This window comes from Aythya marila, assembly GCF_965140915.1.
Source record: "Aythya marila genome assembly, chromosome: 19".
In the NCBI taxonomy this organism is placed as follows: Eukaryota; Metazoa; Chordata; class Aves; order Anseriformes; family Anatidae; genus Aythya; species Aythya marila.
The window spans coordinates 6,693,056-6,715,158 of NC_139060.1; the positions used below are offsets into that span (position 1 = coordinate 6,693,056).

The window sequence follows — 22,103 nt, forward strand, 5'->3', positions numbered from 1 at the left end:
TGCGGCCGGGCCCGGCCCTCAGCTTCCCCCCCCCCCTCCGTCAGGCCGGGCCCCCCCCCGTTCCCCTCAGGCGCGTAGCAACCGGCCCCTGCCCGCCTTGCTTCGCCGCCGCCATGGGCCAGAACGACATCATGAGCACCGCTGAGGACTTCGCGGACCAGGTAGGGGGGGCTCTTTGTGTGTGTGTGTGCCCTCAGGGTGAGGCTGGGCCTGGAGATGGCGGCTGGGGGGGGCCCCGGGGGCACCCGCGCTTCTGAGGCGCGGTTGGGGGTTGGGGGGGAAGTGCTGAGGGGTTGGGGGTTCGTGGTGAGGGGAAAAGGGGGAAAAAAGGGTGAGTTCTGCTCGTTTCCTCGCCCCCTGGGTGAAGGGGGGTGTTGTAAAGGGTGGGGGGTTAAAGGGGTCTGGGTGGGGGTTGAGGGGGGGAAAAGGGCCCGGCCCTTCCTGTGGGGAGCCCAGAAATGAGGTGGGAGAGGCCCGCCAGCACCGAGGGGGTGTGCTTAAAATTGGGGTGGAAGGAGAGCAGGCAAGCTGGGATCGTTTTACCCCCTCTGTGTGGTCATTTTTATAGAGGTGGTTGTGGGTTTTGCTGTGAAATGAAGGTTTATAATGCGTTATCATCGCATATCAAAGCAGGGGTATTGTGAGCGTAAGTAGTTAATCTGGTGGTGGTAGGAAGATCTTCATCGTCATGGTGATTCATATCGTTGAAAACCAGAGGTAACATCTAATCATACTTTATCAAGTTCTTTGGAAAAAAACCTTATTCTGCCTGGTTTTGCCATTTCAACTGCTGAAGCAGAGCAACACTCCCCTCTGAGGGGGCTGTGCTGCTGCCACCGCAAATCTCCCTGGGAAAACCTGTTTGGTGCTCCCTGCCTGCTCCCAGATGGGTGCCTCATTTTAGAGCCGGAGCTTCTTGTGGCATGTGGTAGAAATCAGTTCAAGGAGTGTCCTGATCATTTTTGTCAGCCTCTATTTACCTTGTCCTCTCTCATTTTAAATGAGAAACTAAGCTATCTTGACTTGAACTAGTGTTCAAGTCACTTGCCAAAAATTGCACTGTTTGTCCTGACCTTTTTATAACACCCCTCTATTTATTCCTGTGTGACTATTTCTAGATGTCTCTAAAACCCCATTTTTTTCCATAGTAGTGAAAGCTCTTTTGTCTAGCAAAAACACAGTTTGCTTCCTCATGAGATGAGTTTTAAGTGGCACAGGTTTATTTGTGCTTGGCCACATACTATTTAAAGATGCGTCTTCACCTTAGTCACAGAATTTGGGGTATTTGCATGCACTTATTCATCAGATTGCAAAACAACTTCCATGGCTCTTCAAGTAACTAAGATATTCCTCAGATAAGTCTGGCTCCAAATGGCTGCCTCCTTGCTCAATCAGCTGCTTTCAGTTCTGTCTGTTGCTAAAACTCCGTATCGCACCACTGTAGGAGTAAAGGGACTTACCAACTCATTACCCTTGGTGTATATATTGCAAAGTTAATGCTTAGCGTTATGAAAACTTAGTTCATATCAGATAAATACTTAAAACATCTGGATTGAAGTTGAACTGGAACTCCCCTTGATGAAGTTGGAGATAGTGAAGCTGGACAACTGCTGTTGTGTGACCTGAATGTGTTCTCATTGGTCACCTTGCTTTCTGTAACATCAAAGCCCTATGGGGAAACATATTAAGTCTCCCATGAGGTAGTAACAAGTGGCTACTAATCCACAGGTGAATTATCCAGCCGAGTGGAGTAGTGCACCAGGACCTGGCCTTACACAGCTGCTAAGCGTGCCTGACAGCTGGCTGTCCCTGACAGGGGTTGTTCTACTTTTCCCAAGGCTACGTTCCACTTTCCTTCTCTCACACAAGCACTCACCTATCAGACTGGGAAGCTGAACTGGTTGAGAGAATGTGAAGGTTAATTTGCTGTTGGTTCACTTCTATCATTGTGTAGGTCAAACGGGCACCAGCTCTGGTGAAATGGAGTGGTTGGAGTACAGGACTGGGGGTGACACCAAGGTGGTGAGATTGCTTGTGATGAAAACTAGTCAGTAATTTAGCTGGGCTCTAGCATCTGTTTGTAGCTTGCAGGTGCACAGTAGGGCTGGGGAGCTGCTCTGCTCTCTGAGCTGCTGTTGGCAGTTCCTGAGGATTGCCGCAAAGGATGTTGTGGGGTGGTCTTGCAGGTCTGTGAGGAGGCAGCTTATTATGTATTAAAAGGGGTGGAAAAAGGTGCTAAAATCTTTTAAAGTGGGATTGATGTACAGTGCAAGGAGATAACGATCTTGCATCAGAATGATGCCCCCACTGCATGTGTTATTTGTTTTTAAACACTCCCTTGTAATACCAGCCGAGTATTATCAATTAAATAGCTTCTATACCTCGAGGTTAGGCATGTTATTTAGTGATCCTTGCTAAAATATTCCATGTTAAGCTCTTCAGTGCAGTCATGGTATACTGCTGACACTATTGTACTGCAAATAGCTGTAGTGATTGTTTAAGTTAGAGAACTGGCTGCCTCTCTTCTGTAATCCCTGTAAGACGGAGCAAATCTCAAGCAACTTTTCTAATGTCTGTAATACACTTCAGGAATGTGGGTGCCTGGTATTTCTGCCATTCTAAAAAAAAAATGGACAAAAATGCAATGAGACATTGAGTCATTGTACTGCAGTGAGAGGATTGTAAGGGGGGGAGAAAACAGACTCTGGGGGTTTTATTTATTTTTTCCAACATAAATTCTGGTGCATGTTGTTAAGCCAATTCTAACATCTCCGTATCCTATTTTGCAGATAACAGAAGGGAGAAGAAAACATTTCATTTCTAGCCTGACCTTTGCATTTAGTATTAAGGAACCGAATTTGGAAACTCTAGCTTAAAGTCATGTCAATACACTGGTCCTGTATCATTATTAAACCAATACAGCTTATTCCTCTAAGGCTGGGAAAGACTCTTACCATGAAGAGCGATAGCAAAATGCAATATGTGACTAAGAAATCCCATTCTAAAGATTTGATTGAATAGCCTTTTGGAAAAGGGAATTGTTATAAAATATCACTTAGAAGTGAAAAGCGTTCTTGTGAGAAATCTTATCACAATTAAAAGCCTGATTGGGATCCCAGAAATGTTCTGGGGGGTCAGAGCTCTCTTTTTTTTCTTTTTGAAATAATCATGAGAGCCGTGTTCTCAATACTGAGGCTACAAAGACAACTTGCAGACATCATTTAGCCCAGTATGATGGGTGCTGCTGTCCTTGCAGTCATTAGGTGGATATATGCAGGCCAGCAAAAGGAAAAATTCGTTCTCAGCCAGAGGATTTGAGCATCCTGCTCCGGAGAGTAACTGGTATCTGCTAGAGCTCTCTGCTTTTCCAAGAGCAAAGCAATCCCTTAACCAAATAAAAGCTAGGTACTTCAAACAGAACCTTATCAGAGGCTCTAAACACACAGAGTTCTGTAGAAGAGTTTTCTGTGTATTTTAGCAGACAGCTGTTCATTACTATGATCATTTCACTGATTCAGGAACATACACACATGAGGAAAAAGGCTTCTCTGTTTGGACTTTGGCCCAGTCTTAACAACTAGAGAAGCTGTGGATGCCCCACGCCTGGGAATGTTTAAAGCCAGGTTGGATGGGGCTTTGGGCAACCTGCTTTAGTGGGAGGTGGCCTTGCCCATGGCAGGGGGTTGGGATTAAATAATTTATAAGGTCCCTTCCAACCCAAAGCATTCTGTGATTCTGATCTTCAGAGTACTTCTAGGTTTGGTAAAATCACAATCATAAATAAAATCTGGAGGAAAGGGAGTTTTTTGCGTGGAGCCCTACCTCCCCAGTGTATGAGTTCATTTCCTTTATGGAATACACCTGCGTGACAGTGAAATATCCCAACTTGGGCAGTGTATGCTGCGTTATGATGCCCACTTCCATCAAAATGGGCTTGAGTCCCTTACAAATTTGGGACTGTAGTAGGTGGGATATTTTAGAAACTGTAAGAGTCGAAACAGGATCATTTCATCCTGTCTCTTTGGGTGGACTTCTTTTCTAGGTTTGAATATTTCAAGACAGCTTTTCAAAAAAGATCTTGAGCAGAGGCTATTTAGGTTTCCGTGGATCCTCTTGTGCATCTTTGCTTATTAAACTAAGAGGAGCATTTAAATCTATCTTTGCCCTCCTAATCCCATTAGAGGGGAAGTGGCAACACAAAGCCCCTCTGGTGCATGTTAATGACCTGACCGCCAGTGCCGAACCAGCTGTTCTTCTTTCAGATAGTTTTGCTTTGGTATTTTGTTACCTTTTCTCTTGCGAGGAGGCAGTGTGTGCCAAGAATTGATGCAGAGCCCAGAACAGAGTAAGCCACCCGATTACTTCACATCATGAGTTTAAACACGGTCACCTCCGTCTGTCTCCACACTTCATTTTGGCTGAAGCACACTGCGTGTAGCAGAGTGTGCACTTAGAGTCCTGTGGATTAGCTGGATGTGTTTACCAGCTGCAGCTACCTGCTGCAAAGTTTCACATGTGCTGCTTTTACCCCGCGAATCATAGGTGTAGGAAGTAGGCTCAAAGTGCAATGTTTTGAGCCACATGTCGCTGATGATGTGTAGGGACTGAACCAGCAGTTCTGATCCTATCAGTTCAGTCCCACTTCCAGGGACCTCCTGTTTCTTTTTGGTTGCTCTGGCCTAAGCCTGAATTATTTGGGTGATTCAGTGCCTAAATTCATTAACCTCAAAAATCGTTTGGTGTCTGTTATGTTCTTGTTATTGTGTAACTGTTGGCTTCCTTTCTTTCTGATCTCTGACCAGTCTCTTTTGGTCTTTTCTCCTTCATGCAGTCTGTTTCTGAAACTAACTTGCTTTATGCTTGCTGAGGCTTAAAGGTTTTGGCTTGTGTGTAGCTAAACAAAGGCAGCTACGTGAGTTATGGATGTCCAGAGAAGGTCTGTGTCCTGATAAGGTTGCTGAGCACTGCAGCTGCTGTAGGCCTCGGTCCTTCTGACTTGTCGCCAGCTGATTGGATGCTCACACACGTTTAATAGATGGCATTACATTCCCTCTGTAAGCCATGAGAACAGGTAAATGTTAAATGCCTTTTTTGGCTCCTCACCTAGGCTGTTGGCAGCCCCTTCCTTTCAGGGAAAGGGAAGTGGGTCATGTAAGCTGATCTCATCTTCAAAAGCCACAGAGATGAGGTTTGGAAGTAGATACCATCTATAATGCTTACTGCTTTTTTTTTTTTTCTGGCTTTCTGCAGCAGTGTCTTTGTTTAACCTTTTCCTACAGATGCTCAGCCCCTGTCCTCTTGCATTTCCTTTCTCTCCTTCACCTGTCTAGACTAAAGTTGCCTGTTCCCCATCTTGGCAAGGGCATGCTATTACCTCTTCACTTTTTTGTACTATTTCCAAACTATCTGTAGCATTCCTTGCCTCAAGCTGTTCAAACACAGTGAAATGAAGGAGAAAAAGCTGTAAAACAAGATGCGTATCTCCTCCAGTGACAAAGATCACAAATTTTCTTCTGAGTCATTCATCCAACTATTAATATGGTTTTAAAAAGCCTGAAGTGGCAGCCCTGAGTCAGAGTACAGCTGCACTTAATATGCACTTGATTGACTTGAATCTTGACCCTTAGACTCTGTCTGCATGCAGTGCAACTGGTGTAGTTTGTTCTGCTATTAACTGTTAAGCGTGTTTGCTGCTTTTTTTTTTTCTTGTGATAATCTTAGGTTACACAGTAAGCAAAGCTTTTCATTTGCATAGGATTTGAAACAGCCTTTAGTACTTACTGATTACCGTGACAAGAAAACACTTCCAGAAATGGCTTTAGTGTCCCTTCCCTATACTCCTATATATAGTGAACACTTCCAGAGCCACAAAAAAAAAAGGTGCCCAGAAATAAGCTTATTAGCTGTGCTGTCAACCCAAAGGACAGAAATACAGAGTTATGAAGGAAAGATTGTGGTGTTTCTGATTTGTTTTGGTGGTGTTCAGCCTTGTCTGGCAAATGCCTGTGCTCATGTGGCTTTTCCCACCTCCTTTTCATGCTTAAGTATCTAATATCACAAAAACTGTATGAAACAGTGTAATGTGGGCATTCACTTCTACAAGTGCCAGCCTGCCTAAACTGCTGCTGTTGTTTGAAGGTAGAACCCTGCTGTTTAATCTTCTAAAGCTAGTTTTAGATTAAATTTGTTACTTAGTAGATTGCACTTGCCTACACGGCAACCCCCACTGGCTCCCAATGTGGCTTTCTGGTGATGTGGCTAAGCCAAACCAGCGTGTGTGGTGGGCCACTCTGTGGCAATGCAAGTCCTAGAGGGAGTTGTCATGAAATAATAACCAGTGCCATTCAGGAAACTGGCAGGATTGAGCACTTGTTATACTCCAGATGCAGCATGTCTTCCTGTGCACCCCTTGGTCCTACAGGGTGTGCTAGTCTGGGCGCTATTTGGCCGTGATGTATTTGTTCTTCAGAATCTGGGGGAACCAGATGCGACTTGCATTCCCAAGAACTAAGGCTCGGCATTTGTTCTACAGTATAATTTATTTCTAACTACTAAATAGAATACGTAAATGCCTAATTTATTTCTGCACAGGAGGCTGTTTTTAATGAAAGTAGGAACTGTGTATGCACAAGGTGCAATTTTGTGTACCAGCTGTGCTGAACTAATAGCTGTTGCTCAAAAGTGAGGTTCTGCACACAGACACATGCTTTGCACTGGTGCTTTTAAGAGCTGCTAGAGGGAACTAGCTTGTCAGAAAGCTTATTAAAGTTTTTTAATCTTTCTAGAGTTAACCTTCTGTCAGCCTCACTCCCTGAATCAGTTTGTTACAGGGTGTTGAGTGCCTGAGCATGTGGGTGGGAGTAGGATTGCCCTTTCAGCTCCCGGCTATCTGATGGATCAGTTGAGCTGTAACATGAAACTGAGGCAAACTAAAACCAAGGTCAGCCTTCATCTAGTAAGAGCTCCATCAAAACACAGTTCCTGTTGCACAGAAAGGTGCTGCAGGATTCTGCTTTCCAAGTCCTTGTCCAAAAAGCTCTTCAGGTAGCGCATGAAAACCGGCTTCCCCCACCTCTCCCACGTGTTCTGAAACTGGAGTGAAGGAAAACTTTATTAAATCCTTGTTCCTCTGTAGATGTTGTTGATCCTGTGTGCATGAGAGCTGGTGACCTCGGAGTCTGGGGAGTGCATGGATCTCCAATGATCTCCTGTGCCTTGAGTTCCCCCTTGCCCTCTGTCCTGCCTTTTCCTGCTAACTGTGCTGTCTGTCCCCGTAGTTCCTGAGGGTGACGAAGCAGTACCTCCCCCACGTGGCCCGCCTGTGCCTGATCAGCACCTTCCTGGAGGATGGCATCCGCATGTGGTTCCAGTGGAGTGAACAGAGGGATTACATTGATGGAACGTGGAACTGTGGCTATTTCCTGGCCTCCATCTTTGTGTTCATAAATCTCTTCGGACAGCTGAGTAAGTGGCTCTAAGGCTGTTAAGGTGGATGCCAGAGCACTCCAGTGTGTCTGCCACCCCTGGCTCATGTAAGCACTGTGAATCATGTAAGCATGGGATGCTTCACTGATTTCTCAATAGCCATTGATAGCTTTGAACTGATAGTACTATGTGGGCTGAATGAAAAGGATTCCTAATTGACCTGCCTCAGTCTTTCTTGGAAATAGTCTTTGAGAACTTCTGGTGACACCATGAGTCAGAGATACCAGGAGTCCATTAGGGCAGTCTGTTTTCAGTTCTGTACATACATATATAAACACACCCACAACCCCTAAGTTTTCTGAATAAAATACTCCATTTCTGAAATGGGGCAGAGCTAAGACTTTCTCAGCCTCCTGTTTTTATGGGGATTAATTTCAGTGGCAGTGTTTTACCCTGCAATTGGTATGCTGCAGCCACAAGAGAGGTGTCTGTTTCAGAGAGTCAAAGCCCAGGAATCAAAATAATCCCAGTGTAAGTGCTAAGTGAAATAAGAGTATCAAAAATGGAGAGGTAAAATTATTTTAAGTCCCAAATTTATTGTTCTTAATTGCTCTGAACTTCATGCCTTGTGGCTGCGTTTAGCCCAGCAAGAGTACAGCATGTTTGTCCTAGCAGTTTATCACTAATAAAATATATTTAAAAAAAAAAATCCCCCCATGATTAGTTGAGTTTCTTTGTAACTATTTTTAATACTTTAATGCTGATAGCTACTCTATGGGTGCTGTGTGCTAGGGACTACATTCAGTGTATGTTTACTCTTTGTGAAATAAAAGATACTTCTGGAATTACAAATTTTCTCAAACATGCACTAGAACTTCTCAGTTCCCAAACTGACTTGTGCCAGTGTGCCATTAAAAGTTCCTGCCTGACTCTCTGTAGCACAGTTGAAAGAAACCTGATTCTGCTCAGTTCAAAACATGTTAGAATTCCTGCAGCATCTTTTCCTGTGCAAGCCAGAAGTGTAACTGTGTTCAATTTCCCCAACTCAGGCGGCTGCATCCTGGTGCTGAGTAGGAACTTTGTGCAATATGCCTGCTTTGGACTGTTTGGAATTATAGCATTACAGGTAGGAGGCTTAAGTCTTCAGACCTTCTAAACCATGTCTTTCAAATCTTTTCTCTTAGCCCCAATATGACCAGCATATTTAAATACCCAGAATTTCTTTCTGCCCTGGCCTAATGCCAGTCCTCAGTGACATTGAACTATTTTTTCCTGTTCTTTTGATGTGCCCGATAGATCCTTGGATCTAACTGCAGTTAGTCAGCTGGAGATGTTGATTTGCTATTTGACCTTGACAAATTTAGGAGAAGTAACTTGCAATTTACCTATATGTCAGTAACATACCAAATGCGGGGCTTATAGCTGCATGCTGAAGGCCAAGGCCTGGGAACTCTTCTGAAAGCCTCTTCCTGTCCCCATCACAAAGAAGCCTGACTAAATAGAATACTTCCTGTCTAAAACAGATGCGTTTTTGTGGGGGCTGAAACAAGGGAAATTCTGGATTCTATTCCCTGTTTTACGCTGACTCATAGGACCATGCTGGTGTAACTTAGCTCGTTTCTTTCAGTACAATGTACTTGTAATTGACTTCTGCTATGGATAGTGAGGTTTGAGATCATAATGTTCTGAACTTCATTACAACTTGCATGGTGTTAATTAACTTCTCTTGTTCTTTGCCTAGACTATTGCATATAGCATTCTATGGGACCTGAAGTTCTTGATGAGGTATGCCTACATAGTTCTTTCAAAATAGAATGAAAGCTTTTGTCTGTCATAGCCACTCCTTTACAGAGGGAAATTATCTTTGTACAGAGCATTTACTAGAAAGATTTTACCAATTATACACTTGTATTAAATATCAGAGCACCTTAAAAAAAAAAGTACAAAAGGTACAGTGAGTTAAACCACAGATAGCAGGTTCAGTACTGTAGAAGGAAAAGACTAATCCTAACCAACTAAAATCTAAGTGCTTCTGCTACCTACCTCTTTGAGAGCTCAGGTGCAGCTGTCTGGATTGGATCAGTGAGTTGCTATTTCCTAAATGGTTAAAATAGCAACTGTGCTTATGTGTGACTGAAACCATTTTCTGAGGAAACTGAAACATTTAGATATTGGAAAGGTTTCTGGGATTTAAATCCATATCACCTTTCTGAAGTAGAAGATGGGGTTATTGAAAATGAACTTCCTTGTCAAATCCCAAGTGATGGCTGTTACCTTTTTACCCCTCCTCTGAGGGGAGGGCAGGGGGCAGCGCAAGATCTGTACTCTGGGCTTACTACAACCCTGTAAATGTGTAACTTCTAGCAGTACTGCTGGTCTGTTTTCTCAAAGCAACCTCTGGACTACTTTGGCACATACGGCTAAATCAGAGGTACAGAATAACTTCAGTACAGCAAAATTCATGATGTAACAGATGCTAAGCAACTGTCTGAGCTGCGGGTGCCAGACTTCTCTGGCGGGCTGCATGTGTCTACACAGACTTGTGTAAACCAGCGTTGTGTACAATGCTGCCGTTTCGGCTGTGAATTCTAATGCAGACAGTGCAGGGTACAGAGGAGGTCACTCCTCGCTAACATGCAGACTCTTACTGAGCTGAGATTGTCAGGTAGGACTAACTGTAGTTCAGTGCAAATGATAGTTTAAAAAAAATTATTCTATTTCTGTCTTTCCTATAGGAACCTTGCCCTTGGGGGAGGCTTGCTGCTGCTTCTGGCTGAGTCACGCTCAGAGGGGAAGAGCATGTTCGCTGGTGTCCCCACCATGCGGGAAAGCTCTCCTAAACAATACATGCAGCTCGGGGGCCGTGTGTTGCTGGTCCTCATGTTCATGACACTGCTGCATTTTGATATGAACTTCTTCTCTGTAAGTATCTTGAGCAGAAAAGCATGGGTTAAGGAACTGAAATGCAGTATCAGCTTGTAGGTTGGCTGTAGGGCTTACTCATTGCTGCTCATTTGTCACTTTTTTAAATTAATTTAATATTTTAAAAAGTTGTTAGATCATCTGACAACTGGTTCTGATGAACTGAACTGTTTACTGGTGCCCTATTCTGTTGTCTGTGTATCCATTTAAGAACCACATGTAAGCTTGTTTGGTTTGTTGGTGGGTTGTTCTGATTTTTGGTGTTTTGTTGGTTTGTTTTCACTCTTTTCTTCCTCCCTGCAGATTCTGCAGAACATCGTGGGCACAGCCCTGATTATCTTGGTGGCAATTGGCTTCAAGACTAAGCTGGCTGCCTTGACTCTAGTCATCTGGCTGTTTGGCATAAACATCTACTTCAATGCCTTCTGGACCATTCCAGCCTACAAGCCCATGCATGACTTCCTCAAATACGATTTCTTCCAGACCATGTCTGTAATTGGAGGGCTCCTCCTCGTGGTTGCACTGGGTCCTGGCGGAGTCTCCATGGATGAGAAAAAGAAAGAGTGGTAACAGGAGTAGCAACACTTTTGGGACATAGCATATTAAGTCCAGAACTGATTCTCAAAATACGGATTCAAAGTATGGATTCAACAAAAACTGCCAGCATTTTACACATACATGTCCCCTTCCTATTAAAGGCACAGATGTTTTGAATTTGATTTACAGTGGCACCAGTAATACAATAGATAAAACCTTATTTCTTCAAGGAATGTTGCCTAGGCTTATTGTTCTAACTTGATAGATTTGGAACTAACCCAATGAACCTGCATTTTGCTGAGGCTTCAGTGAGTTGCAATAGAACGGTTGCTGTCTTCAATGTCAGCAGTGTTTTAAAATTCGAAGTACTGTGAGCAGATACAGCTGTATCATTTGGTGTGCTGTTGGGTTTTAGCTATAACTGAAAAAGTGGATCCCCTTTCTCACCCTCATCAGAACTCTATCTTGTGTATAAGGAGTTCCACTGCTGGTTATAGCATTGCTTATCAAGGTGGAAAGCAGCATCAAAAGAACTCACTGTTATTTTGCTGCTCAGGGGGCCTGTAACTCTTCTTTTATTTAAAAAAAAAAAAAAAAGGGTGGGGGGGAGGTCTTTCCTGCACCCAAATAGATGGCAAAAAGAAAACACTGAAAGTAGCTATATCCTCTCCTAGGTAAGAAAAGGGAGAGGGTTTTCTAACTTGTAACGGTTCTGTTCTTGAGGGGAATGAGGTGAAATTCTGTATTGCTTATGCTATTTCAAGAAGGAAGGGGCAAGGTATTCCCAAAGAGAGCAAATGCTAGATTCTGATAAAATTCTGTGCCAAAAGAACTTCTTAATTCAGCATTCTTTCCCCAGAGTTGCCCCTTCCTGAATTTCCAAGAAAAGGAGCTAAGCTATGCTGCAGGTTCCATAATAAAAGCTCCTTTCTGCTATTAAACCAGCTTCCATCCATACATGCTCCAAACTCATATTTGAATTGCAGGTTACTGGTGAAAGTGTCTCTAGAATCATGGAAATTCCCCTTTTCCCTGTACTCAGTACATGCAGAATGAGAGCAGTCAATCTTCTAAACTATAGTCTTTGCTTCCTAGATTCACTTCTGTCAGTCTCAGTTGCAAAAGCCCAAGTTGACTGAACAGTGGAAGAGCTGGGATGTTGAAGTGAGTAAAACCTTCCTCTCTGACATCTTGGCCCACACTTGAGATGTGCAGGGAAGGAGTGTGGAAGGCAGCTGTGTGCTGCGTACAGTCCCAGTTCTCAATGCTGTATTACAAAACAGTTATAGCTGAAGAATGCAAGCGCAAAGCCTGTGCAGTGAAAAAGCAGCCAGGGATGTAACTTGCATATTCAGAGGAAGGAACTCCTCAGCTTAATAGCGAGGAGAGAGGAAGGTCCTGTTTTCACCTCTCAGTGCCACAGCCTCTGTGCCATGAACATGTTTAGTTAGTGCTGCTCAGAGGAGGCATTTTGTCCTCTGCTGGTGAAGTAGGTGAACCTGTTTCACGAGATCTTGAGAGCATTCTAGACTCCTAGCAAGCATGAGCCCTACCAACTTGCTAACATTACATGGATTTCTTGCAGTTGTCTCCCTTGAGAAGGCTGCTCAGCTATTTGTTCAGAAAGTAATGCAGCTGAACTTCTCCAGCAGGAACTATTTACCAGGTTTTCTTGGCAAGGACACTAGCCTGGACAGTTCTGTTAAATGGTTGCTTTTTAGGTGAGAAAACTAGGCCAAGAACTGATAGCAAATAGAAGAGCACTGCTTCATGTTAAACTAGTGATTTCATCTTCAAGGGAAAAGTAGCCCATGTAATAGATGCGCTGCTGCTGAAGAAAACTGATCAGTATGCGGGGTAGATGAGAGGAAGCCAGCATTTAAGTTCTGGTCACTTTGAAGGCTTTCTTCTAAACAGATTTTGCAGGAGAGGTTTTTGCCTCTCAAGTGTTAATTGTGCCTGTCTCTTCATAGCAAACCAAACTGTTCCTTTCAATTCCTGATGTTCAGCACAGGATGTTCTTGCTCAACTTCACTGCAGGTCCTGTAACTGTCTTAGACATCAAGGCAGCCATTCTCAGATATCTTAACTGCTGTTGATGTTCATAGTATTTATAAATTGAATGGTAGAAACAATTTCTGTACGTAGCCCTTAGTTAGCTTCCTCAGCTTGTTCTTTGTGTCCCGTCTAACTAAGGAGCTGGATGACAGACTATCTGAAATATTAACCAGTTTCCTCTGTTCTGTGAAAATAAAGAGTTTAACTTTCCAACAAAAGACCCCAGAGAAGGGAATTGATACTGCCCCTTGCAGCAGAAATATTTTAGTACTAAAGGGGGCACAGTTAGGTGGAGGGCATTATAAGGTATTTCTAAGCAGCGCAATACCTGGACTTTGAGTCCTGATGCAGAAGATTCTGGTTTCTTGCATACACTGCTGTATTTGTGCATCTCCCAGAAATACAGTGACCTCCCCCAGTAGCTGAGAAACAGGATGTCAGCTATCAATTGGCTCTGTAAAGTGTTCTGGAATTAATTCTGAATATATTTTTGCTTTCTATGTGGAAAAAAAAAGTATAAATTCTCATTTTATGCTGTATTTTGTACCTTAGTTGTGTTTGAAAATGTTTTGATTTTTTTGAAACAATCAAAATAAAAACAATGGCATCTTTGTATCCACTTAGCGTGTATGACTGGTGACACTTAAGCTATCTGAAAATGCTGGTTAGTGGCCTTGCATGCTTTTCTCCCACCTAATGGAAGTTGTCTCCTTGTAAAGAGATCCAAGCACTGGGCTGCTTGTACTTTGGTAATAATTCTTGGTGTTTGGTAGAAGGGGATGGCTAGAGACTGTTAGAATATAACTTGATTCCACCCCACTGTTTCCCCCTGCTGTATCAGTTAACTGGAATGGGCAGCAAGGTTTAAGGGCGAGCACTTCACTCTTCTGCTCTGTAATTGTTACACAAGAGGCTTCAAGCCATGGTTTTTTATCATTAAAGTTTATTTGCCGTTGGTTGCTTTCCTGAAGTTCTTGGGTTTCTGATGACACCGCTTGAATTTTTTCCTTGGAGGGCCTGACTGTTTCTGTAGAGAGAAGAAATTAATCTAAACACTTCTAAACATTAAACCCAGACCTCCATGAAATAGCTTAAAGAGAAATAAACCATGCTCCTTGAACAAGCATATTCTAAGTCACTGTGAACACAGGGCCAGCCAGGATGGTTTCTGGCCATATTCTACAAGTTAGCATCCCTGACAGGCAAATGCCTCCCTTAAATAAAGTGCTAGCCTCCCCACAGAAAGGAGCCTATCCTTCTCCCAGCTTGATACCATTACAAGGGCTCCAGCACCTCTCTCAGGGGTTCCCTTAGAGCCTTTATCCATCTTTAGTATGAGGCTTCTTTCTGCCTCCCATGCTGAAGGATCCCTCCTGTATGCCCTCCTGTAAGCACACCCAAAGGCAAAAGGTGGCCAGCTCCTCAATGGAGGCAGAGAAAGTTCCAAAATGTGGACCCTGAGATTTCAGAAGCGTTCAGATAGCGTGTGGGGGGGAGGAAGATTACAAATCCTGCTTCAGTCTCCCTGTTACGACTGTGCAGCAGAATTCAATCACAGATGAGATATTTATGCAGGCAGTAACATCCCTACTCAGAGCAGACAGGATAAACACTTCCTGCCAGTAATTCACACCTCAGAACACAAGCCAGAGGCTGGCACTCGGGGAATGTATTCTCCCAGATAGCTTTACACCTTCTGCTGGTTCTTAGACAGGAATAGCTCAGACAGACACCTACAGGACAGAAGGCCTGTTCATGCTCCCCATCTGCAGCACACGGCAAAGCGACTCCCACCTTTCCCCTCTTGCCAGCTGCTCTGTTCACGTCCGTTCTTCCACCATCCTCACCCTTCACAACACCGTTCTCCCCATTCAGCTTGGCCTCATCTTCTTCACTGTCTATTGCGAAGTCATTGCTGGCCTCTGTGTTTTGTGGAGCTGCTGGGCTTTTTTCAGGGAAGAGCTCAGCTAAATACAAAGATATAGCTTGGGATCAGTTCTTTGTGCTTGTAGGCTCTGCCTACTCCTAGCTTTACTTTCAGCACCTCTTAAAGGCGATTTGACAAGGTGATTCCAGCCCCTGTCATTTATGTGTCACTACCGAAATACTTTAGAAATAAACACACTGGCATTTTATTAGGAATGAGCTTAGGGCTCGCACTAGCCCAGTTCTTGAAACTGGGCCACACAGGCAGTTTTGGGGGTCTTACAGCTCCACTCTCCTATGGCACGGCAGCATCTTCCAGCTGTGAGTTGGTGGGACAGCCTTGCCAACTCCTGCCAGGCTGCAGGAGACTTGCTGAGAAACACGGCAAGCACAGAGACCTAAAGCAAAGCCCAGCAGATCTCGTATCCCTCCCCTCACACCGTATGTGACCCAACACTGGTATTACTTGGTGAGAACCACTCATGTCCAGTGGTGGCAAGCTTTTCCCAACTCCAAGACCCCCAGACTGGATCAAAGTCATGTCTCCAGCGTGCGAGCAGACAGGAGCAGAACAAAGGTGTGAGAAGATGAGCTGGCAAGCTCCCTTTAGGACATAGGTGGTACCGATGTTCTTACTCACGTGGGTACAGATCACTCATACTGTCATCCGTCTCCTCCCCGTCCTCATCTGTCCTGGGAGACTTTGGCTCCCAGAATTCTTCCTCTCTCTGAGGCTGCCTGCTCCCGTTCATTTGGTCGTCAGGGTGCTGCCTCCGTTGCTGCTTCTGTCGCAAGCAGGCAGGGACATATTCCACCCCTTTCTTCTGGCATTCCTCATCTAATGGTGCGAGGGATTGAGCAGCATTTAGCGAGGCTACCCAGTCACCGGCATCCTGTTTATTTCCAGCTCCACTTTATATTAAAAGCAACTCAAAAGTATGTTAAGCTCCAGCTCTAAGACACATTCATATGTTCGACAGTGACACCATGGAGCATTAAAGATGGGAAAGATGTTAACACAGAGTCTGTGCTGGACACATGCTCCCCAGCTCCAGGGGAATCTTTAGAACCATTTCTTTCAAGTAAAGATGTTCCAAAGTATTTGGTAAAGAGGCCAACTGCTCCCTACAGCTAGGATCTTCCCAGCTGAGGAGCGTCTGCAGTAAATTACCATCAATCTAGAGAAAATTTACACCCTCTCTTCATAGAGAACTACTGGAATCTTACCAGCTCAAGGACACAAGTAGCTTTTCTGAGGATGGAGTCAGCCAACTTACATGCTTTCAGGGCCTTCTGGTAGCGTTTCCCTTGGACGTGACGGAGCACGTGCTCTGGAAACTTGTTGATGTGTCTGAGGGTGAGCTTGCAGAACAGCTGATGTCTGAGAGAAAGAAGCAAGGCAAGAAGGACAGAATACTTTAGAAAAGACCTTCCCAAGCTTCCCAAAAACTGTAAGCGCTTGAGAACTCCTTAAAGCTCAACCACTTGGTCTGAGACTGAACCAAGCGCGACGCACAAGGTGCAAGAAGAAGAATACGCACAGGTTCTTCGTGCTGGGCACTATGTGGGGCTCAAACTTCTCATAGGCGAACTCCTGGGCGCTCCTGGCCAGCCGCTGGTACCTCTTGCCGGCGGTGTATGCCTGCAGCTCCGGCAGCCGGCACGGCAGCTCGTGGCCGGTCAGCCTGCACCTCACCTGGCGGAAAGCAGGGGCTGCTCAGGGATGGAGAAAACTCCATCTCCTGCCGGTCCTCACCCCCTGACACAAACCCCTGAGGCCTCAGCCAGGCTCCGAGCTCCTCACCCGCCCTGCTGCCCCCTCACGAACCCTTCTCCTCCTCCCCAAGCCCCTCGGGGTCCTGCCCGGCTCACCTTGCCCGGCTCGGCCACGCCGAGCAGCGGGTGCTGCCTGAGGAACAGCCGCACCTCCTCCGGCACCTCCGCCATGGCCTCGCTGCCACACGGGAGCCCGCCTCTCTTCCGGGGCCGGCTGAGGCGGAGAAGAAGGCGGCGCCATTAGTGGAGGGAGGAGGGGAGACGAGGAGGAAGCGGGCTGGAGGCGGCGGCGCCGCCATGACGGCGGGAGCGGGGCTGCTGAGAGCCGGGAGGCGGCTGCTGGGGGAGCGGCGGGCAGCGGTGGGCGGCTGGGGGGGTGCTGAGGGGAATGGGGGGTGCTGAGGGGAGCCCTGAGGGCTTGGGGGAGGAATGAGGGGAGCTTGGGGGGGGAGCTGAGGGGAACCGGGGGGGCGCTGAGGGGAACGGGGAGGGTCTCGGGGGTGCTGAGGGGAACCGGGGGGGCTCTGAGGGGAGCCTGGGGGGGCGCTGAGGGGAACGGGGAGGGCCCGAGAGGGTCGTTGAGGAGAGCCGGGGGGGCGCTGAGGGGATCAGGGAGGGTCCGGGGGGGCACTGAGGACCTAGGGGAGTACTGAGGGGAGCCGGGGGGTCTCTGAGGTGAACTGAGGGGGCGCTGAGAGGAACAGGGAGAGCCCAGGGGGGTCTCTGAGGGGAGCCCGGGAGCGCAGAGAGGACTCGCACGGGGCAAATCGAGGCTCGGCCCCCACCGCCCTTCTGGTGGTCGGTGGGTGGGTGGCCCCGGGTGCGACCCCCGGGGTGGGGACGGGCTCTGCAGCACGGGGAGAAGTGGGGTAAAAGGCTGGAATCGGCTGCAAAACGCTGGGTGTGCGGCTGGCCTTGCGCCACTCGAGCCCGGCAGCATGTATGTGAAACAAACCACAGTGCTGTGTACGTTTGCTCATGGCACAGATGGAAGGGGAACCATCATTTATTTCGCTCTGTTACTGAAATATTCATTCTTTTTTTCTTTTTAATTTGTAGCCCAGCCTTTAGTGTTTCACCAGCTGTTGCTCAAATAGCAAGCCAAATCCCGTGCTGTCATTGGGACAACTGGTATCATCTAGATATAACTTTTACAAAGTAGAAATGCTACAATGGATCTTTTTTATTTCATGTAGGTATCTAACTGCTTGATCAGAAGAACATTTTTTGGATATCCTCTAAATAAAGCAGGTTCCGGTCGGATTCGGCAAACTAAAGGTAAGGAGGAATTTGTTTGGGACTCTGTCATCTTTTAGCCTTATACCAAAAGGTGACATTTCCTCAGGAATTCAGTGTTTTTTCTCCTGTACATGTCTAATTCCGCACTCTGTTTTTCTTCAGATGTTTGCTTGAGGTTCACCAGGCCACGTAGCTCTACAACAGCTGCTGATGCGTCTGGAGAGGACGTCATACTCAAATGGGGCCTTCTCCTTGTGCCTCTGACTACGTTCTGTCTTGGCACATGGCAGGTACAAATAAACGTTTCATTTTTTTTTCAAGAATTAAGCACTTTAGGGGTGTCAGGATTTTCCGTCTTTGACTGTTTAATCCAGTTCAAACCATAGACAGGGTAAAGATTTGCTGATATTTTACTTTTCCGTTTTCTGAGTGTTTACTAGTGAGGTTAATGCAAGTCTTTTAAAGAGAGATTCATGTTTTTCACACTTACAGTATAAATATTTCCCCCAAATGAAAACAGTAGCCTCCATCTTCATATCTCAAATTATCCTGTTTCAGGTCAGGTCTGAGGGGAGACTTATGACAAAGAAACAGATATGAAAGCTTGCTGGGGTCATTACATTGCTCTGTACTGCCAATAGTTACTTTTGTATTTGTGTACTTTCAGGTTCAGCGGCGAAAATGGAAATTAGATTTGATTGCTCAGCTGGCATCAAGAATTTCATCAGAGCCCATCCCTCTGACATTAGAGTAAGGAAGCCAAGATAGTTTATTATCTACCAAGCACTGACAGCATGCTGGGGATATCAGATAAGGTCTCTGCACTGATGTGTTCATGCTAAACTGCATGAAAACAAAGGAATGCAGTGGGAATCGGGATGTGCAAGCAAATGAGAAAGACAGGCAACATGTTAAAATTCTCTTATTTTAGTTAGCGGAGTAAGTGAACTCTTCCTTAAGGCATACTCTAAAGCCATGTTAAAAGGTTGAACCACTGGGAGAATGTGATATGTAATTCAGGCTGAAGAAGGAGGGCTTGGTAGCTGGTGCCTGTGATGTCCCAGAACGGGGATTAATCCTACAGGAAGGATTCTTAGATCAATAGCAGGCCCTTCCCCACGGGTAGAGCAGTTATGTTAGACATGAGAGAATTTTGGGGTCACTTGGCCATATGGCAAAACAGTCAAAGTAGTTCAGTTGTTCAATTTCATGGCCTTGGATGGGAAAGAAGCTCTCCCTGTTGGTTTTATGTGCATGCAGTGCATTCACCTGCTGTGTGTGTCTTTGAAGTTGTATTGGGTTACAGATCCCATGGAAAATAACTGCTTTTTGGATACTCATGATCATCCTGTTTTGATTCGCAGTGATAGTAATAAAATAGTCAGCTGCTTATTCCACAAGGCATCTGTCTTCTGTTTCTAATTGGCAGCTGGTCCTAGGGGTAAAATCCCCCAAATGTGCTTTGCCTATCACAGCTCTGATTTTGTTTTTATCTTATTCGGTGCAGCCCTATGGAGTTGAAGGAATTAGAGTACAGGCCTGTAAAGGTCCGAGGGCATTTTGACCACTCCAAGGAGCTTTATATTTTGCCACGATCACTTGTGGACCCTGAGCGAGAAGCCAGAGAAGCCAGGCAGCTGACATCCCACCCAGAAAATGGAGCAAATGTCATTACTCCTTTCTACTGCACAGAACTAGGGTAAGTTAAGTGATGGCTCTTATGAACAACTCATTTCTGTTTTGAAAAGCTGAATCGTAGAATCATCACCTTTCTTAAATACCTCCAAGGGTGGGGACTCCATCACTCCCCTGAGCAGCCTGTTCCAATGCTCAATTACCCTCTCCATGAAGAAATTCTTCCCAATATCCACTCTAAACTTCCCCTGGTGCAATTTGAGACTGTTTTCTTGTGTCTTATCACTTGGCACCTGACAAAAGAGACTGACACCCTCCTCGCTGCAATGTCCTTTCACGTAGTTGCAGAGACTGATGATGGTGATTGGATTTATATAAAGTTCTCCCTCTCCCCTAAAAGGCATGTCTCTCAGTCTCTTAGGTGCTTGATGCTCGATTCCAAACTGTATTTAAATTCCCTTAGAATATGCACTCAGATGTTTCTTTTGTGCTTAGTTGTAGACAGCAGCAAGAATGAATTTGCTTTATGAGGTATGTTTGTCCTGTCTGTGTAACTCTAGGGTCACAATCTTAGTCAACCGAGGATTTGTGCCCAAAAAGAAGCTGAAGCCAGAGACCAGGCTGAAGGGACAGGTAAGAGGGATACAGGGAAGTCTTGCGTGATACCTTCCACTCCCCACTGTATAGCACAACCTGCTGATTTATGACCAGACCCCAGTCACCAGGAAAGTGACTTTTCTACCAGGACCTAGCATGCTGAAACGTGAAATAAATCTTGAAAGATTCATTTTTTCTCCTCTGCACTTCTCTTCAGATTGAAGATGAAATTGATCTCACTGGGGTAGTGAGGTTATCAGAAACCCGGAAACCTTTTGTGCCTGAAAATAACATAGAGAAGAACCGCTGGCACTACCGTGACCTGCAGGCTATGGCAAAAGTGACCGGCGCTGAGCCCATCTTTATTGATGCAGATTTTAGTAAGTCACAGAAAAACCCAACCCTGTGTCCAATTTCCACCAGTCTCCCCCTTTTCGGTTCAGGTAGATATTTCGCTGAGACATTTCCAGAGCAATTGCACCTTTCTATGCTCTACACCATGCAGACTAAAGATCTGACTCTGCACTGTTCCACCTACAGAAAGCACAGTCCCAGGGGGACCCATTGGAGGCCAGACAAGAGTGAGCCTAAGAAATGAGCACATGCAGTACATTGTTACTTGGTAAGTAACTCAGCCAGCAGTTTGACCTTGTTTTCATGTAAAGGTTTCAACTGCTTTCTGCTGGAAGCAAGGGAGCTGTTTTTGCTTGGTGTTCTTGCTTCTGCATCAGTGAAACTGGGTGAGCCCTTCAGCTGCAAACCTAGTTTTAACCTAAGTAATATTTGTGAGGCGGTTTGAAGTAAATGCTCTTCCTCGAGTTGCAGCTGACTTTTAGGTAGGGATCACCAATCTTGAAAATGTTTTTTATTTTCTGTCACAGGTATGGTTTATGTGCTGCAACTTCATTCTTGTGGTACAGAAAATTTATACAAAAGATACCTCTGTGAGGGGAAGGGCGAACTGCTACTCCCCTGTACCAGTCAAAACCAGACTTTCACAGAAGACTGCAGCCTGGTCAGTCCTGAAGAAGCCAATCTCAGGACACCGTGTTAAGTTTGTGCAGCTAGCAAGCTGCAACTAGCCTTTAAGCAGCTGATACAAGTTCTGTGCTCCTACCAGAGTGATTTCTGCTGCAGATCAGAAGCGCTGAACTTCAGACTTGGAAGTGGCAGTTAAGCCTCCTGCTTGAATCAGCTTTCTAGGAATCTCAAGTATTTATTTTTCTATTGGGGTTGGGCAGTGGTTGGTCACAAGCTACACAACTTCTCCACTGCCGTATTTGTAATGTTCAGTGCAAACAAATGATGGTGATGGATTTTCTAATTTCTTTGTTTGTAACTTATGCTTCCTTTGCACTGACTAGTCATTAGTGAAGTGAGGACTGATGCACTGCAGCTGCATCAGTATAAATAAAAGGGCCTACAGGTGTTTTTGACTTGCAATGTGTATCTTGTATCTTAACAGCAACAAGGACCTAAGAGCTAGCAGAAATAAAGAAATTCCCTCATATTGGGCTGGAGCCTTGCCAAGCTTGTTAGCCTCCCAGAAAACCACAGGACCAGGTTAGTCAGGAAAGCACAGAAAGACAAGTTTGTTCAGATGCTTGTCCCACCACTTCGGCACGCCTTCACTGACCAGTGTTGCACTGCAAGAGACATTACAGACCTCCTAAAGAGGTCTTAATAATCTGCTTGGCCTGGTAAAGTGCTGTAACTCCCAGCATAAACATGTCTTTACCAAATCCATACAGTAACCGAGTCCAGGCAGTATTGACAATCTAGATCTATTTCCAACTCAGATGTTTACATAATTAGGCTTAAGCCAGAAGTAGCCCAGCCCATTTAATTTTTCTGATCATCACAGCAGTGCTCTAAGCAAATAACCTGCTCCATGCCACTCTGTGCAGTGCTATTCAATCATCTGCTTGCAGGCAAATGGAGAAGTCAGGCAGTGATCACATGCAACCCACTGTCTCAAACCCTCTCTC

At 45.4% G+C, this 22,103-nt stretch overlaps 3 protein-coding genes across 3 annotated transcripts; 2 read left to right on the forward strand and 1 right to left on the reverse strand.

Moving 5' to 3' along the window:
- The first annotated feature begins 7 nt into the window (after positions 1-7).
- SURF4 (surfeit 4) lies at positions 8-13,671 on the forward strand. The gene is made up of 6 exons (XM_082775801.1): positions 8-161; positions 7,278-7,464; positions 8,475-8,551; positions 9,167-9,210; positions 10,161-10,347; positions 10,651-13,671. Exons 1-6 carry the CDS (start codon positions 114-116, stop codon positions 10,915-10,917), a joined length of 810 nt encoding a protein of 269 aa, XP_082631927.1. The 5' UTR covers positions 8-113; the 3' UTR covers positions 10,918-13,671.
- Positions 13,672-13,855: 184 nt separating this feature from the next.
- SURF2 (surfeit 2) lies at positions 13,856-16,818 on the reverse strand. The gene is made up of 6 exons (XM_082775802.1): positions 16,741-16,818; positions 16,410-16,564; positions 16,146-16,249; positions 15,509-15,706; positions 14,737-14,909; positions 13,856-13,969 (listed from the first exon to the last, which is right to left on the reverse strand). The coding sequence occupies exons 1-6, from the start codon at positions 16,813-16,815 to the stop codon at positions 13,886-13,888; spliced, it is 789 nt and encodes a 262-aa protein (XP_082631928.1). The 5' UTR covers positions 16,816-16,818; the 3' UTR covers positions 13,856-13,885.
- Positions 16,819-16,912: 94 nt separating this feature from the next.
- SURF1 (SURF1 cytochrome c oxidase assembly factor) lies at positions 16,913-21,551 on the forward strand. Its single transcript, XM_082775835.1, has 9 exons — positions 16,913-17,004; positions 17,841-17,922; positions 18,046-18,173; positions 18,551-18,633; positions 19,391-19,582; positions 20,079-20,151; positions 20,333-20,495; positions 20,656-20,737; positions 20,997-21,551. Exons 1-9 carry the CDS (start codon positions 16,942-16,944, stop codon positions 21,061-21,063), a joined length of 933 nt encoding a protein of 310 aa, XP_082631961.1. The 5' UTR covers positions 16,913-16,941; the 3' UTR covers positions 21,064-21,551.
- Positions 21,552-22,103: the final 552 nt, after the last annotated feature.

Excerpts from the sequence above, each read along its gene's own strand:
- SURF4 (XM_082775801.1), top strand. The coding sequence starts at position 114 with ATGGGCCAGAACGACATCATGAGCACCGCTGAGGACTTCGCGGACCAG. Across the intron at positions 162-7,277 it reads CTGAGGACTTCGCGGACCAG|TTCCTGAGGGTGACGAAGCA; the intron begins GTAGGGGGGGCT and ends CTGTCCCCGTAG. Across the intron at positions 8,552-9,166 it reads TTGGAATTATAGCATTACAG|ACTATTGCATATAGCATTCT; the intron begins GTAGGAGGCTTA and ends TTCTTTGCCTAG.
- SURF2 (XM_082775802.1), bottom strand. The coding sequence starts at position 16,815 with ATGGCGGAGGTGCCGGAGGAGGTGCGGCTGTTCCTCAGGCAGCACCCG. Across the intron at positions 16,565-16,740 it reads GCGTGGCCGAGCCGGGCAAG|GTGAGGTGCAGGCTGACCGG; the intron begins GTGAGCCGGGCA and ends GCTTTCCGCCAG. Across the intron at positions 14,910-15,508 it reads TATGAGTGATCTGTACCCAC|CTGAGCTCTTCCCTGAAAAA; the intron begins GTGAGTAAGAAC and ends CTTTGTATTTAG.
- SURF1 (XM_082775835.1), top strand. The coding sequence starts at position 16,942 with ATGACGGCGGGAGCGGGGCTGCTGAGAGCCGGGAGGCGGCTGCTGGGG. Across the intron at positions 17,005-17,840 it reads TGGGGGAGCGGCGGGCAGCG|GTATCTAACTGCTTGATCAG; the intron begins GTGGGCGGCTGG and ends TATTTCATGTAG. Across the intron at positions 18,634-19,390 it reads CCCATCCCTCTGACATTAGA|CCCTATGGAGTTGAAGGAAT; the intron begins GTAAGGAAGCCA and ends TATTCGGTGCAG.